Source organism: Dysidea avara, chromosome 7, assembly GCF_963678975.1.
Source record: "Dysidea avara chromosome 7, odDysAvar1.4, whole genome shotgun sequence".
Lineage (NCBI taxonomy): Eukaryota > Metazoa > Porifera > Demospongiae > Dictyoceratida > Dysideidae > Dysidea > Dysidea avara.
The window spans coordinates 36,882,273-36,898,933 of record NC_089278.1 but is presented as its reverse complement, the minus strand read 5'-3'; the positions used below and the strand labels follow the sequence as shown (position 1 = coordinate 36,898,933).

General features: G+C 36.6%; 1 protein-coding gene across 1 annotated transcript in view; it reads left to right on the top strand.

Moving 5' to 3' along the window:
• Positions 1-16,661, top strand: part of LOC136262573 (death-associated protein kinase 1-like) — a 65,233-nt gene that overhangs the window by 19,350 nt on the left and 29,222 nt on the right. The window contains exons 7-9 of the mRNA XM_066056905.1: positions 4,031-4,129; positions 14,973-15,074; positions 15,363-15,429. Coding sequence (XP_065912977.1) covers positions 4,031-4,129; positions 14,973-15,074; positions 15,363-15,429 — 268 coding nt within the window. The remainder of the gene's footprint in view (positions 1-4,030; positions 4,130-14,972; positions 15,075-15,362; positions 15,430-16,661) is intronic.

Below are 16,661 nucleotides of genomic sequence, written 5' to 3'. Positions count from 1 at the left end.
TGGCATATCGCTGTTTGTCACGTAATCTTCGCGTTTTTGCTGATCTCGACGGCATGGTAGCACAGAGAATTAACAGTATGAGTAGTAGTACTTTAACAACAGAATAAGTATCCGTTGTTTATAATGGATACAAATTCAATACTATTATGAAATGATCGCACCAATAATATGAATTTATTGCTGACACAATAAACCCAAACAGTTAACAATACAGTTAACAATACAGTAAACAATACCACTTTCCTTTGACGAGTAGATAAATCCACTAGTGTGACCGTTTACTGCAACGAAGCGGTGCGAAATCTCAACACGAGTAAAACACACGTTTGACAAAACGTGGTCGACTCCAATTAAAGTGCTGAGTATACGGAGTATCCCGCTTTTTATTTTTCAATCGCGTACGGAAGGGACACACCCCTTTTCAATTCGAAATTTACCAGTGTGTTCCAATAGCTTACAAGCCTTGTTATGTCGACTCTTAGCTGGTAAACAGCTGAAGAATATAATAGAAAGTATACACGAAAGGCGTACAGTAATAGTTTAAGTGACGAGGTGCGGGCCACACCCCCTTCACTGTCTCGTAATGAAGGAAGTCTAAAACCCGAGTTTCAGTGAACAATAGTTATGTTTAATGTTTAGTGTGATACAACTTGATGCATTTTAGTCCTGTGAGCTAAAGCAATGGAATTTTAAACAATTCTATATTATCATCTGTATGGCTTCTTGATCGAATGGCGTCTCGAAGAGTGATTCTTGCTCTATATCTCGCAATCGCATTAGAGAGGGAAGATTTTAATACCACACAGACCTGGGTACGAATGTTTTTTAAATACGCCATACGTTTTTAGGGCTGATATCTACTTCCTACGAGCTGTAGGCGCGCGAAATAAGAAAGAAAGAAGAAAGAAAGAAGAAGATGGAGAATCTAACCATTTTCAAAATTTTAAAAAACACCTAAAACCATTTCCCTTACTTTTAATACTTGTTGGCTAGTGTTGTAAACACAAAAGAAAGGTCTAGAATGTTTTAGAAATAAAATCTAAAGCCCGGAAGGCTGCTTTTGGCGTGCGTTCTATTAGAGTGTTTTGAAAAATTTCTGCCTGATCCCTATTATGTACACTACCGTGGTACATGATACCACTACCGTGGTACATGATATAGAAGTTACATACATAAAAAGCTGATGAGCATTAAACTATCTACTAAAGTGTATCTGATTAGCTTATATGTTGTACTAATACAATACCTGCCTTCCTGCTCCTATACTACGTTACAATCAATAGCTGTCATCACCTTCCTTGTAAAATTAGTTACTTTGTAAGTACAAAACACTTTACAGTGTTAGTGTTTATGAACAGTTAGGTAGAAAGAATAAAGGTATAACATGAAAAGTTACAAATGTAGTTAAGTAGGAGTGCCAGTAACGATGGTTGCACTAAAAGGTTCAAAATCTGCATGAAGTACAAAAGGTTAGGTAACATCAAGGAATTTCTCTCACCATCTCATCTTTAGAAGGCACTTGTCTTAACCACTGAGCTGTACATCACACACAATTGTGAGCTCAGTTAGTTCATCATGTAAATTACACAAGGAATTCTAGTGATGTGCCATAGACAACTTGTTTATATGGGAATTTCTTTTAGCAAACTTGGTAAAGCCAGATCATGAGCATTTCATTTGACACTAAAACCACTTTGATATGTGAAGTGGTTTGTGAGATACTTTTACTTTAAAATTACTCATCATTTGATTCAAATTCCTGACATTGAACTAATTGCACTGACTCTATAATTAGGGGACACCACCAACGTTTCAACAACTACATGTAACATGGTGACCTATCAACACTCCTTATTTGCCAGGACTATCCACCTATTGAACTCTATGCTAGAAGATGTCTGATGTAAATGTTGTGAAGATTTAAACGTCTAATTCACAATCTGTACCTGTGACTCGTTATTGTAAAGTAGCCAGTAACTGTATATTGTACTGTTTGTATGTGCAACTGGTTAAGCAATAACCTGCTGTTTTGCAAAAAAAATATTTAACAAAATAAACTGGTATGCCACATAAAATTTCTGTGCATATTTTAATTGCTTCAGTATGTGATAAAACAAAATTCAAATCAATAAAACATATAAACCATTGGATTTGCCTGTTCTGGAGAGGAATAAAATTCTTGTGTAGTGTCTGTACAGCAAAGGGCACATGATGAGAGCATGTGATAGAAATAAAGTTTACTGTTGTTATTTCTTAGTCCTTCTTTGTGGAAGAATATATAGGGAAAGCACTATACCTTGATCATGTAAATGACAGTGATGTTTAATAACTTGGGTTTTCAATGTTAACTTTTTTGTAAGTTGGAGTGTATAGCATAAACAATAGGGCAAGTGCTGTACTGTAGGTCAGGTACCTGTGTTATTGTTGGGTTAGTAGTGTTGTATGTAGTGTCACTTATAACATGATGATTTGTGGTTCTGTTCAAGATCACCTCAGCATCAAAAAGTGAATGTGCATTTTCTGCACACGGTGGCTTTGTATTTAGTATTGCTACCTGCCCTGCGTGCAGCCAGGGAGCACGTGACAACCAAGCATTAAACATCAGTGCCATTCATACCCTGCAGCGTGCGTGGTGATATTACTTTTAAAGTGCATGAGCCTTATTCCACCATCCTGCAAAGTACAGCATGTATACCAAAATGATGGGAAACATGCAGGTACTCCTGAACCTGCAGAACTGCAGTAGCTAAGCTAAGGAAACTATAGTAATGTGATACTTACAATGATGTGCATGGTTCTAACCTGTCCTATTCTGCAGGCTATACATGTAGCATTGTTTGATAACACGTAACTTATATTATGACAACAAAAGACATTTGCACTTTAATACCATAACATTGGTACCTGCCCTACAATGCAGAACTTGCCATATTGTGTATTATATGTTATGCACTATGTGCAGGACCATCTCCACATAATTTGAGACCAAGCATTAAAATTCTAACCAAGCCCAAAAGTGCCTTCAGTATATATGACCCTAAATGCTTCCATTAGATTGTTACACAATTTCAATGGAATTTTCTACCGACTAACTACCTGCTTGCCTAATGTCTTCAGGCAAGCGTAGCTCGATAACAGCTAAGGCTATAGGCTTACTTTTTTCACTGTTCAACGTTACTTCCTTCCGAGACATGTCTTTTGGCATACTGCAGTATGTACAATGCACACGTCATGGACTTACCTTTGTCCTCCATTGCGTTCCATTTCTTTTTGCTGACAACCCAAAGGTCCCTACGTTTGTAAACAGGAATCGTAATATTTCCGTAGTGATTGGATAGGCACTTACACTGTTCTTCATTTGTAGTGGGCCAAACATAGCTGAAAACAAAGCATAATGGCCACTTCAATTTTGAGGGGAGTGTGTAAACAGTGGAATGGGCTACTGAAATGGTGGAACAGTAATTGATAGCTGGGGTGTGAGTTCAGACGAAAACATTAACTCTGGTGCCATTCTTTCTTTTGATGTGGTTAGCATGGGTTTACCAGTCATAATAATGTTACAAAAAGATTAACAAACAAGTATAAGGAAAATGTCCACTAGTATATCTGCAGGTGTAAGCGACCTCAAGGTCCCTTGTTTCCTTAATTTTTCTATGATCCATAATCAAACTTAAAATTCCCATACAATTGTATTCACTACATGTTCTCAGTGTGTGAACTGAAAAGTTATCTAGCTAACCATCGCACTGATAACTCACCAGTTTTTGCATGCATTGAATGATAGTTACATGCTAATATTATCTGACCTGCTTGAATATTTTCATTTCATACATGCTATCCTTCTTCCTGTTCTCTATACAATGTTGAAAGTCATAGTGATGTGGTTAATGTACACAAGTGGATTGTTAAGAGAAAAAACTGTCACCAAATAGCTAACATCTTCAAAGGCATAAATAATCTGTTGCTCTTCCACCAATAATTTCTAATGTATATGTATATAGTACTTGATGTTGTGTTTCACTTTGTATAGAGTGGTAATACCCCTTTACATGAGGCGTCATACAAGGGTAACATTGAAGCTGTCAAAGAGTTGATGAATTCTGGAGCTGATGTAACAATGACCGACAAGGTGAGTAAAACATGTGATGACACAACCACATCATGTACCATGTCATAGTCTAGTCTGAGTGTACTCTGACATTAGCTTGTAAGAATGTATGTGTGTAGTACTGTGTGATGTGATGTCATTTTCTAAGTCACCAGCTTTATGTGTCATTGATTCACAATGTATTGTGTAAGTCACCAATAAGGATAATCAAGGTTTGGACTTTTCTGACTGTAAAAACCAGCCTCACTTCTCTTTCATAATGATTTGGCAACATTGGTTCAGTATAACCAAGCCCATAAATGTCTTTAAAGTGATCCCAACAAGTTACTAAACAAGTTGATGTTGTGCTACTTCTAAAAACCAGGCGCCATGCAGCTAGCTAACTCATCTGGAATAACTATACACAGTATATACTACTATGAATTAACCAACTATGTATTACTACTTTACAATAGGGTAGTTTTGGATTGTGCAATAATATTATTAGCTATTTCTCGTAATTCATGAAATATTCGTAATTCATTCAATTACGTTGCTATGCACTGCTAAGGAAGCGTTTGTTAAATAAACCGCTTTTACCAACATATTACGCACAAAACTATCTTCTAAACTGTTTTATAGTGTAACTAACGTGTTTTTTCCCACAAATTCTCTCGACAAAGCCTCAAAGCTGCTCTTCATTTTCGTTCGCGTACGTAAGGGATACGCCCCCTTTCAACTCGAAGCGATAGGCTATTCCTGGCAGTGTACGAGGCCTGCACCGTTGTTTTTCAGTTGCTAAATGCCTGAAAACCTCAAGGGGAAGGTAGTCTGAGGAAAGTCACCACACCCGTATTGCAGTCCGCCGAAAAGAAACCACCTCAGAGCAAAGTTCACCTGTGCAGAAGTTTAATACAGACTTCATTTCACTTTTACTTCTTACGTAAAAGCTGCTTTCACCGTTATTAAACGATTTTGCTCACGTGGGTGCGTACGGACAAACATAGGTAGATAGGTAGATAGATAGGTACACACACACACACTTTTACGGAAACAATTACAGTAAACCAGGCGCACGCCCACAGCCGGCCTTCGGCCGGCTGTGGGCGTGCGCCTGGTTTAAAAAATATATTTTTAAATTTTTTTTCTATCTGACTAACTGCTTGACTGATTGACTGATGTCTCCTGCCAAGAATAACTCAATTATTATTGATGTTACCAGCTTGATTTCTTCACTGTTTGATGTCGCTTCAGTCTGAGAAATGCTTTTTTGACAATCACAGCGGACTTACTATTTTCCTCCTTTGTGTACCATTTCTTTCTCTATACTATTTGTAGGTGTTGATTTGGGATAGTGCGTAAACGAATGTTCTGAAATTCAAATGTTTGTTTGTTTGGGAGCATTCGAATACAAATTCATAACATTCAAATCCTCACTCAATGTATATAATTAGGTCACATGCAGCTGAAAATAGTACAGGACATGACACACACCAGGTGTCAAGTTGTTAACATGTACTTCACTATTGTTTACACTTAGTTAACAGCCTGTTGTCTACAGTCAGGTGCATGTGAAGCCAAAAATGCTACACCTGATGGCTACCATGCCAGGTGTAAGGTTGATTACATTGATAAAACTACTATTTTGCTACTGTTTACACTCACTTTACTGTCTATGTCAAAGAGTATTTCAACAAGTAAGTGCATAGAACCCTCACAACAATAAGTCTTACTTCTTCGATTCAATGAATTAAAAATTTTGATTGTGGGTTTTAAATATTAGAAACATTCAAATAATCCACAGTTTTTCATTCAAATGCTCAATTCTAGCATTCGTTGATGCACTAATTTGGGGTAACATGGCTTCAGCAGCTGGCTGTCATGATAATCATTCCATAGTAACTGGATTGGTTACAGAGACCCTTCTCATACTGTTCTTTGTTTGTAACTGGTAGAACATACCTGAAAACAAACTGGAATAACTGCTAATTGATAGTCAGGTGCACGTTTAATCACACAACTTCCTGCATTGATTGCAGAGGCGCTTCTTGTACTGTTTTTTATCTGTAATGCTGTGTATTAGGTAAAAAAAGCTGATAAGAAGCAAAATGTCAATAACGCTTTTCAGTAATTGTTGATAGCAGGGATGTGTTTTATGTCTTGTCAGTGCCATTTTTTCCAGGGGCGTATGCAGGAATTTTGAAAAGAGGTTTCTGCTGCAGTTAAGTGACTGTTATATTAGAGTAGTTGATATTACCTGACTGCTTTATTGAGTATCTCGATCTTTTCAGCAAAATCATAATTCAGAACAATGCTATAAGTGTTGGTATCATGTTAGAAACTATTATTTAACTACGATAAAAGTTTAAAATGTGTCCTGTTTCATGATAGATTTCAGATTCTGGAAACCTGAAGTTTCGATTTCTTAACACGATGTTTCAAGTAACTCTAAATACCTTCAACGGGTTTCTGTGGAATTTTAATTTTGATTTTAGCTGAATTTTCTTCTAATAGACTGATGCATTCAGCCAAGCATAAGTAACTCAACTGTATGGGCTTGATTTCTTCACTGTTCAACATTGCTTTGACCTGAGACGTGCCTTTTGTTAACTGCAGCTATACAATGCATTAGGGCTGGAACGAATGTCAAATTTGAACTTCCAAAGCTCCTTGTAAGATAGCCACTGATTCATGGGAGTGTCATTGCTTCAGTGCTGGCTATCACATGAGTTGTCTGTAATTCTGTAGTTGGTGGATTGATTGTGGAAAGGCACTTCTCATACCCTTCTTTGATTATAACATTGTATAATGGGTATAGAACATAGCTGAAAATGAAGTGGAATGACCATTTCACTTTTAGTAATATTAACAGATAGTGAGGGCACATGTTCAGTTGTAATTTCTGTAGTGACAGGATTGATTACAGAGGCACTTTCCTTAACTGTTCCTCATTTGTATCACTGTACAGCAAGTGGAACATATCTGAAAACAAACTGGAATAGTCGCATTGCTTAAAGGAGGTCATCTAAACCTGCAGCTATACTGCAATGGACATTTAACCCTATTGTCAGCCTGTACTGATCTGATGTAGGAATTAAATGTCTACCTGTAAGGCTACAAGTATAGATAACCTCCTTGCTCATTGCTTTTTATTTCTGTGATTTATTATTTCTACTTTTCCCTCACACAGATTTATTGACTAACAACCATCAAGCGGTACAGTGGTAGAGACATCTTACATGATGAAAATCACTATTATGGAAAATATTAGTCCATCTAACATCAAATGCAGCATTAAAAACAAGAAAACACTTGCAGGCGGCTGGATAAGTGCTAAGCCACTGGTGCCAACCATTTCTCACATTCTGCACTTTCCTTTTACTGATAACAACATGGAAAGTAGTGAAAATGCACACCTGTGGACTACAACATTGGCCAACAATGCCATCAAGCCCGAATCGCTAAATTTCAAAGCGTTTGCTATTGTAGAGTAATGCTTACCCAATGCCTATACTAAATTTTGATGGTCTGTGAAACATAGTTTTAAGGTTATTAAGCGAGAAAGGAGACCGTGTTGCTAGTCAGGGTGTGCTCCATATAACAGTAATCATGCAGTGGCTGCTGGTGCCATTGCACATTAATTAGCGTTGTGACAAGCTAATAGTTTTAAAGTGTGAATACTGTTAGTTATATCAACAACAGTAGTTGGACGGTCTGACAGAGCTTGTTCAGTTAGTCCACTGAGACACTTATGTGGTCTATGGATTTCCGCATTTGTTCGTGCATTACCACAAACATGCTGTCCAATTAACTTCGTACAGCTGCTTTTAATAAGTTCAACACCACCTTCTCTTATGGTCAGTAGATACCTGTAACTTCACAATAGGATTGAGACAATGTCCATTAACGATCGTAGGATTGATCGAGGATCGTAGGATCGTAGGATCCTACGATCCATTAACGATGGATCCTAATAATCGTACGATGGATCGTACGATGTAATCGTACGATCCATTAACGATGGATCCTACGATCCATCGTTAATGGATCGTAGGATCGTAGGATTGATCGAGGATCGTAGGATTGAGACAATGTCCATTAACGATTAATAACAATTGTGCGCGAGGATCACATCTCTTTATAATTTTGCTCAATCACAATAACCACACACCCTTATTATTGGTCTAGCTGTATCGATAATGCTAGCTAGTGCAGTCAAAATATGAAATAGTGACGTGCCCCCTGGTAGATGAAGGCTGGCTCGAGATACTCTAATACAGCAGTCACCCTAATAGAACAATCACACGTGTATAGCTGTATGCTATAACAACACTAATTTATGAAGTAGGGATAAAAAGTAGTGAAACAAGAGGTGAATGATGGTATTACAGCATAGCTCGGTGTGAAAATCCCTACTTTGCATTAAATAAAATTAACATGCCAATGTAGGGATTTTCCTACCAAGTTATGTTATAGTATACACAGAGTTGAACTATTAGAACAAGCACAGTTGGTAACTTGGTATGGTAATTCATTACTGGATGTGATCAAAGAAGTAAATTCCTGGTGTGGGAGTGTTAAAGTGCTTGGTGATAACTACCATACAGCTAGACGGAGCATCTCTGCTACTGTGTGATAAGTTAGTTATCACCCTGTGGCAGAGCCATTTAAACTATTCATTACATCATATCAACCATGAATGGTATATTGGTTAGTGATGGAGCAAATAGCCAAATATGGATATAAAACACACCAGTACAGCACTGACACTAGACAATAAAATGTTAATCCTTTATACAGTGGAACTATATTCAATAAATGTCAAGAAAAGTCTGTGTGTATTTTCAGTCACTCCAGCAATCAGTCCCAGCAGTGTATGAACTTCTTTCAATAACCTCTGGCTCAATCATTCTATCTCATGAGTAATTCTCGACAGTTTTTAACCCTTGCACACCATGTGATGCCACTCCATGAATCCCAGACAAAGATCATACCTCAGGAAACTGTTGCTTTGTAAAAATGTCCTTCAAAATTTGTCTTGTTTAAGTTCTTCATAGCCACACAGAGTCTTTGAGGATTCTTGTAGTAAAGGGAAAAAGTTAAAAGGAATTATCGAGGCCAACCATAAGTTGGCTTCAGAACTTCCAATTACAAAAGGAAATGAGGTCTTCTAAAAACAGTAGCTGTCACACTTTAAAGTATAAAGAACTGCACCACTAAGCAGTTAACAACCTGCTGTAGCCATCTCGACAACTCAACAAAATGCAGAGTAATCCGGACAAGCCTTTGTGGGAGCATTCTTTAAGATGTTTGTGGTAGCTAATTGTCTGGGTTGTGTAATAGAGGCAGGTAACCAGGGAGAGATGTGCTTTTTAACAACAACTCTGTTTCCATACTAAAAATCATATCAGAACACACTAGCTCAGGCTATTTGTCACATCAGTATAGTACTGTAGTGTATCAGCATTCACTGAATAAAGAAATTTGTAATCAAAGTGAATGTAAGATCAGTGTCTGCTCTTTAAGGATTGGATATTGTTAGCTCATAAGTAGCCATGACCACTAGTATCGTGATACAGTATCATATCAAACAGTTTATTGATGTTGATACACAAAATGCAGAACACTACCATAAAACGAGTTTGTCACCCTCCCACACTGGCTGTACTTGGCCACACGACACACTTGCTATAGGCTATTTCCATAATTTTTGTAGTACTCTAATAGAGCACACTTTTTTTCTGAGCACTTCAATACAATGTATATAGAATTTCCGCTGATAGATCTATGAGTTATCATTCTAGTGTACTAAATCAGAACTTTCACTTATAAGGTAGAAATTAAGTGAGGAGAGCAACTAACAGCAGTGGCAGAGTAAAGGGCATAGGTATATAGGTGTGGAGGTCGCTGGTTCAAACCCTGGAGATTTTTCCAACATTTTTGCACATGTTTTTCACTTATCAGTGACTGTTCTATTAGAGTATCTGGATCACATTTTCACATGTTTGGTTTTGATTTGTATATCTCCTCAGCTAATACTTGTAGTACTTTCAAACCACAAAAGGTTTGCACTATGATAGTAGCTTCATGTACAACCTGATTATCAAGTTATTCCGTCAAATGGATTACCCTGTAGGCATGACAACAAATCGTTGTTGTAATTTTCAAAATCACACATAATTCTGTTATTCATGGTTCGATCTGCATAAAAATTGGGCTGCTAATGTGCTGCATTATGCCCTTACAGCCCACCAATTTGAAGTTAATTGACTAAAGCACGCATGAGTTATTGCAATTTTTCTAAAGTGTACGAAAAGAAAATTTAAGTAAGAAAAATAAGAAGAAAATAAGAAGGCTCATATCTCAGCAATGGCTGGGAAGATTCAGCTCAAATTTGTATTGGTGGTGCCCTACCCTGAGGGAGTTTCTGCAACAAAACTGATTAGTTTCCGTTCAGGCACTATTGAGCTACGAATGCGTTAAACAGTGTTTTCTTGGTTCTTGTAAAATACACACTTGTCTGTCGTGCATCCACACTAGCTGTACTTAGCCACACGACACACTATCATGTGTCCTATTGATGTCACCCTTATAATGGGACATAGAGCAAATAGTACAAGCATTTATGGTACTTAACAATTTATTGCAGAATCGTTATTGTATGACAGAGCAATTACAAATAATATTAACTTACTTACAGCCTGCCTCAACGACTTGGAATCATTTAATATGGAGCTACTTGTACAAACAGGCTATTTGAACCTGGTAGATGGGGTTGTAAATGGCTTGCATGCTGGAAGGTAATGCAACAGCACTGAGTACATAGTATATATGTAACCACAAAAACAACAGTACCAACCCAGTGAAGACCATTAAGTAATTAAAATGCTTGTTTGCTGCAAACTCTTGTCAGTGATACAATTGTTCCAAGTTGTACTAGTTGGTGTAGTGGCTGCATTGCTGTTTAGTGATATTGCTATGAATAAAACTGGAGGCTTAGAACAAATCTTTATTCACCGCAAAAATATTAAGTGAATTTATGACATGATACAGCCAATTTACTATGCTACTGTATGAACAAATTTTAAAATTAACACTTGTATAGCTTGGATTATTGTAGGTAATACATCGCATTACTTTATGTATCAAGAAACATGGTAGTGTGTTTTGCAGCCAAGAAAGCTGACACGCCACACCATGCAATATTGACAGGAAGAAAGAAACATGATTTTCAGTCATGCAAAGCTCCACGGTCCCTTCTGTAAAGCACACCATTGTTATATTATAGCTGTCTGCCAGGTAGAGCAGGCCACACAGCAAATTTGATTGAATTTGCCCCAGCCATTTGTAAGAAAAGTTTCGATGTTTTTCTTTGTTTATTGTTTTCTTTTCTTTGTAAGAGTATATGGGGCTGATTTATTCTTCTTGCACATTTTGCAAAACTAGTTATAAAATGTAAACACGTAATTGTGATTGTGTTGAAATGTGGTACTGATAAACAGCATAATAAAGGTGAATTTGTTTATTAACTTTGCAATGAATCTAATAAATATCCACTATGACCTGAACATTTATTTACATAATAAAGATTGAATTTTTGTCATGGCTACAGGGTAAACCACTTATGGAAATTACTTGAAATATTTGTGTACATTGGCCTAGCCATCATAGCAGTGTCTTTTGATGGTTTGAAAAACAAAGCAGTAACAGCTACAGAGTTACAAAGCAAACCAAATAAGTGTAAAACGCAGGTTCGAGATACTCTAATAGAACAGTCACAGGAGGTAAGAAAGTGCATGAAAAATGTACTAATAAACTTACCAGAGTACAAACCAGCTACCTCCATACTGATCACCCAAATCCTTACCAGTGAGCCACTGTTATCACAGTTGTTCACCTCACCTAGTTTAATTAAAAATAAAAATTTCAGCTTAATAGTGAAAGTTTATAATTTCATAGATCTACTACTGGAAATTCTAAAACATTCATGTGTATTAGAAGTCCTCAAAAATGTGTGTATTGTAATAATGATAACAAACAGTCAAATATAGCATAATATATAATACAATACATTTATAACTTCTGTCTTCAATAGTCATTGTTGTGTCTGTAGATAAGAAGTAATGCGGATAGAAACAAACCCCATATACGTAGAGCACAAAAAGAAATGAAATCCACACAAAACAGCCAAGCTATGGAAAATGTTGTGGCCCTGGTGTGAAATCAAATGCGGCAACCAAGAAATAGCTGCAATACTGTTAATGCTAATATGAGCTATACATTATAGGAATTAACGTCATTGCAGCCATTTCTTTGTCTCCACCTTTGATTTCACAACTCTTTTCAGTCAAGCTGCACCCTGTGTTCACAGCTTGGCTGTTTTGTGTGGATTAATATACAAGTGAGATTGTATACACAATTGAGTGTAAGGAATTATAGAAATAAAGAGCAATGAAATAAGGGAGGTCACTGCAGCTATACTATAGTGGAAAGATAATTTCTGCTTAATTTGCACTACTAAAACATGCTAATAGTGCATCCATGACTAAAGTGAGGATTAATTATCCACTACTCTACTATACAGTACTGTTTTTTTACAGTAATGTTTCTTCAAATACAGGCATTAGTACAATAGGTCTTTGAGTAGTGCTTATTCATTTACAAGTGCATGTTCAGAGGAGGGCTGCAGAGTCAGTGTACTCTCATACACATGCTCTAGAAATTTAATGCATACTCAAATTTAATGCATATTCACAGAGATTCACCTGGTTAGCCTTGTAACTAGGCTTGCATCAAAAATGCCAGCATAATAGGCTATAGCATACTATAGAGCTTAATTATGAAAATAGATCAATACTCCCTAATAGAGCAGTCAGTGGAAAATGCAAGCTGCAATCATTCATTGTACTTAGCTCCTTAGATTGATACATACTCTCTAATAGAACAGTCACTTTATAGATTAAATACTCTAATAGAGTATTCACTGATTAAGACAAGATTATGGCAAGAAATGTCTTATGAGAATAATGAGAACACTGAAGAGCGTAATAGGCAAAAAAATTCCTGGAAACATTTTGGGTAAAATTTTGATTCATAGCATAGTGGCACAGTGCAAAAATTGTGCACTTTTCATAAAACCATGAAACTTTCCACGTAAATAGTATTCCTCATGATATTAATTTTCTGATATAATGCCATCGCAGGTTTGACCTTTGGTGACCTTTATGGCCATTTTTGCCCAGAAATTTGATCTTTTATGTCTTTAATCTCCGTGAGACATTAACCCATTCACAGCGGCAACTGCCATATGGCGGATCACTCTAATGAAACATTCACTGAATACAATTTCAACATGCTTACACTGGTATTGTGCATTTGTTAGCACGATGCGCCTATGCTGAAACACACATGCCCACAGAGGTCCTGTTTCTGGGAAAACCAGATCCTTTGTGCACTATTGTGGGTTTGTTATGCAACCCGGTAAAACTTTTCTTGTGAACAGAGTCGAGTAAAGTGTTTCTTTGAGTTGATGCTAGTGCTTTTGAATGCTCTGAATCATTTTTGATGTGCTATATACAATAACCTCAAGCGTTTTTCAAGAATGTGGCGTGATGTGCATACATGTGTTTACGCATGTGCTGAGCTAATTTTTGATAAACCAGCCAGGAAGACCATCACTCAGTAAGCATACAATGTAGGACTGTTTAGTAGACTATTATAGTGATTTGTACATACTTTGTTTGCACCCGACTGTTTGTATTTGCTGTTTACAGGGTGTATATCATTTTTTCATCTTTGTTGTGTTGTAATTACTTTGCGGTTTGTGTTTTGTGAACATCAACAATATAACCAAATGTGTAAGTCTATAACAAATATTTCAAGGGGTGGTTACTAAGCAGTTTAGTGTACAGGTAGTGTTATACTGGACAATTTGGTGAGACCTATATAGTCTGCCAGGAAATTCAGCCATGAATGGGTTTTAATTAATTAACTTATTCTAAAATAATGATCTTGTTGAATAAAATAACTTGGTTTTATTTGAAGTTAATAGGTGATTTCATTCCAAAGTTACGATCATTTATATTACCCATGAGTTTTGAACCTTCCAACGGGTAATCCATTCCCCAAGGGCAGGTAAACTCAAAGAATTTTGCAGCTACTAAAAGCAGTCATAACTTCAAAATGGAATTACCTATTAACTTCAAATAAAAACCTAGTTGTTTCGTTCAACAAGACCTTTACTTTGGTACCATATTTTAACACGTCAATTAATGCCTCAGGAAAATAAAGACAGAAATAATCAAACTTCTGTACAAAAGTGTCCACAAAGGTCACCAAAGATTAAATCTGCAATGACACTATATCAAAAAGTACATGTCATGAGGAATACTATTTATGTGGAAAGTTTCATGCTTTTATGAATAAGTGCACAATTTGGCTAATTTTGGGGCCTATGCTGCTATACTATGAGGCCTACTCAACCCTCTGGTATATTGTAACCACAAAACAGCTGCAGCAAGACACATGACATAATAACAATAGAAGGTTCTTCTACTATCTCTAGTGGATACAATGGGCCAAATCTTCCACATGTCCAGTCCATTTAGGCAACTGCAATGGTTTGTTTTACATAGCTGCCACACACAGAGCGTATGATAAAATTTTCTGTTGTCCTGCTACAATGTCCTGACAAACCAGAATCCATAATCATGAAATGCTATGGTTACATGTCACCTAGTATACACTGGCACATTTTTCATGTACTGTACAAATTTCACATGTACACAAGTTCATTGTTCAAGCATTTGTAGAACATGTCACTTTTGCAATGTTGTTGTGTGGTGGCATATTGGTGATTATGTGATGACTGTATCATGTGTTGTAGGATGGGAAAACTCCTTTTGAAGATGCAGTGGAGAAGAAACAGAGTGGAGTAGTATGGTGGTTTGTTAAACAACACCAGACTGACACTTCACAATTTGATGAGGTGAGAAATTACATCACGTAATGATAATTACTATTAAAGTTGTTTTTGAAATATTACGGAGTGTTCTGCAATAGTTTGAGTCATTTGTGGTATATGAATTGTCATAAAAGCAAATGGTAAATTGTTGTTTCTACATTTTGCTTCAAAAATACAGCACTCAGGAGGGGTCTAGAGACTAGTACAGCACTCATGCTGTATTAGCCTCTTGACACATCCTTTGTGTTGTGTTTCCATACACACACATGGTGGTACTGTAACTATAACATATTACACCTCTGTACTATACAGGTTACACAACAGGAGATTAAGGAGTTGGTGGAACAAGAGGAAGCAAGACAAGCTGAAAGTCAAGAAGGTGATTGTTTACAAAATAATGTTGTGTTTTGATAAGTATGCACCTGTTTTACTAGTAAATTGAACTAAAGTAAAATACCTACGTACCTGCTCTCGGAAAACTTTATTATCATTTTCCCTATCAACTAGTGATGGGTGGTACTGAGAATTCATGTAAATAATCAATATGGTATATGGTACTGCTCAAATAGTGTAACGTCATCTCGTGAGAGTGCATACGAGCAATTAAAAAACTCACTTAATAAAGGGTGTGGCACCCATTTCTCTTGTGTATTCATCCCAAACAAAACAGGATGAATGCTCACGAGCAAAACAGGTGCCACGCCTTTTAATTAGCGAGTCTTTTAATCACTCACATGAGATGACATTACATTTGAGCAGTACTGTAAAATAATTAATTGAGTCAAGAGTTCATAATGAAAACTAGTGTTACTATTTTTTTATTATGAGCTCTTGATTAAGGCTATATAATGTTTATTTCTATGGTATCCTGTAATTACTTTCGGTATTTGTAATATATTGCAATTATCACAATATCAAAAATACCATTCAGTGTGTACTGATTAATGATACTTTAATCTGACAAGTGAATGTGTTACAATAAATACTCTCAATAGCAGCTTAACATATTATATTGAAATACGTCAAGCGATTAGCCAATAAAATTAGTATTACACTTGTTTGTCAAGGTCCCTTGACAAAAATCCAGAGAAGGTTGGACACAGTTTAAGCACCCCTAAAACAAATTATGCAAAACTAGTTTTATTGAAGAGGTTTATACATCTATCTCAGTTTAATTTGGTAAAGTATTATTGTTCTGATTATAGAATACATACGTGACAATTCTGGAGAAGTTCTACACACCAAACTGCAACTTATTAATTTCACCCCAATTACCAAGTCCTTTTACAAAACAAAGTACATCACCTTGGAGCTAACGTGAAGCACTATCCGAATATCTAATCAACCCCACCCAACCCCATCATGTTTCAAATTTGTATTGTGACTATTGAGGGTCATGTGAACTACCAAATAAAACAATGCAATTAAGGGCAATATATTAATGTGGCCCTTAGAGGGTTTCCAACCTCCTCTGACAAAAATCTGTACTACTAATTTGATTGGCTAAAAGTGTGGTGTGTTTCTATTGGAAGTAAGTGTCCGACTTGATAACTAGTGTTACCGTAGTGATAGATGCCTCATGATATAGCAACAATATGGTTGCTTAGCAAT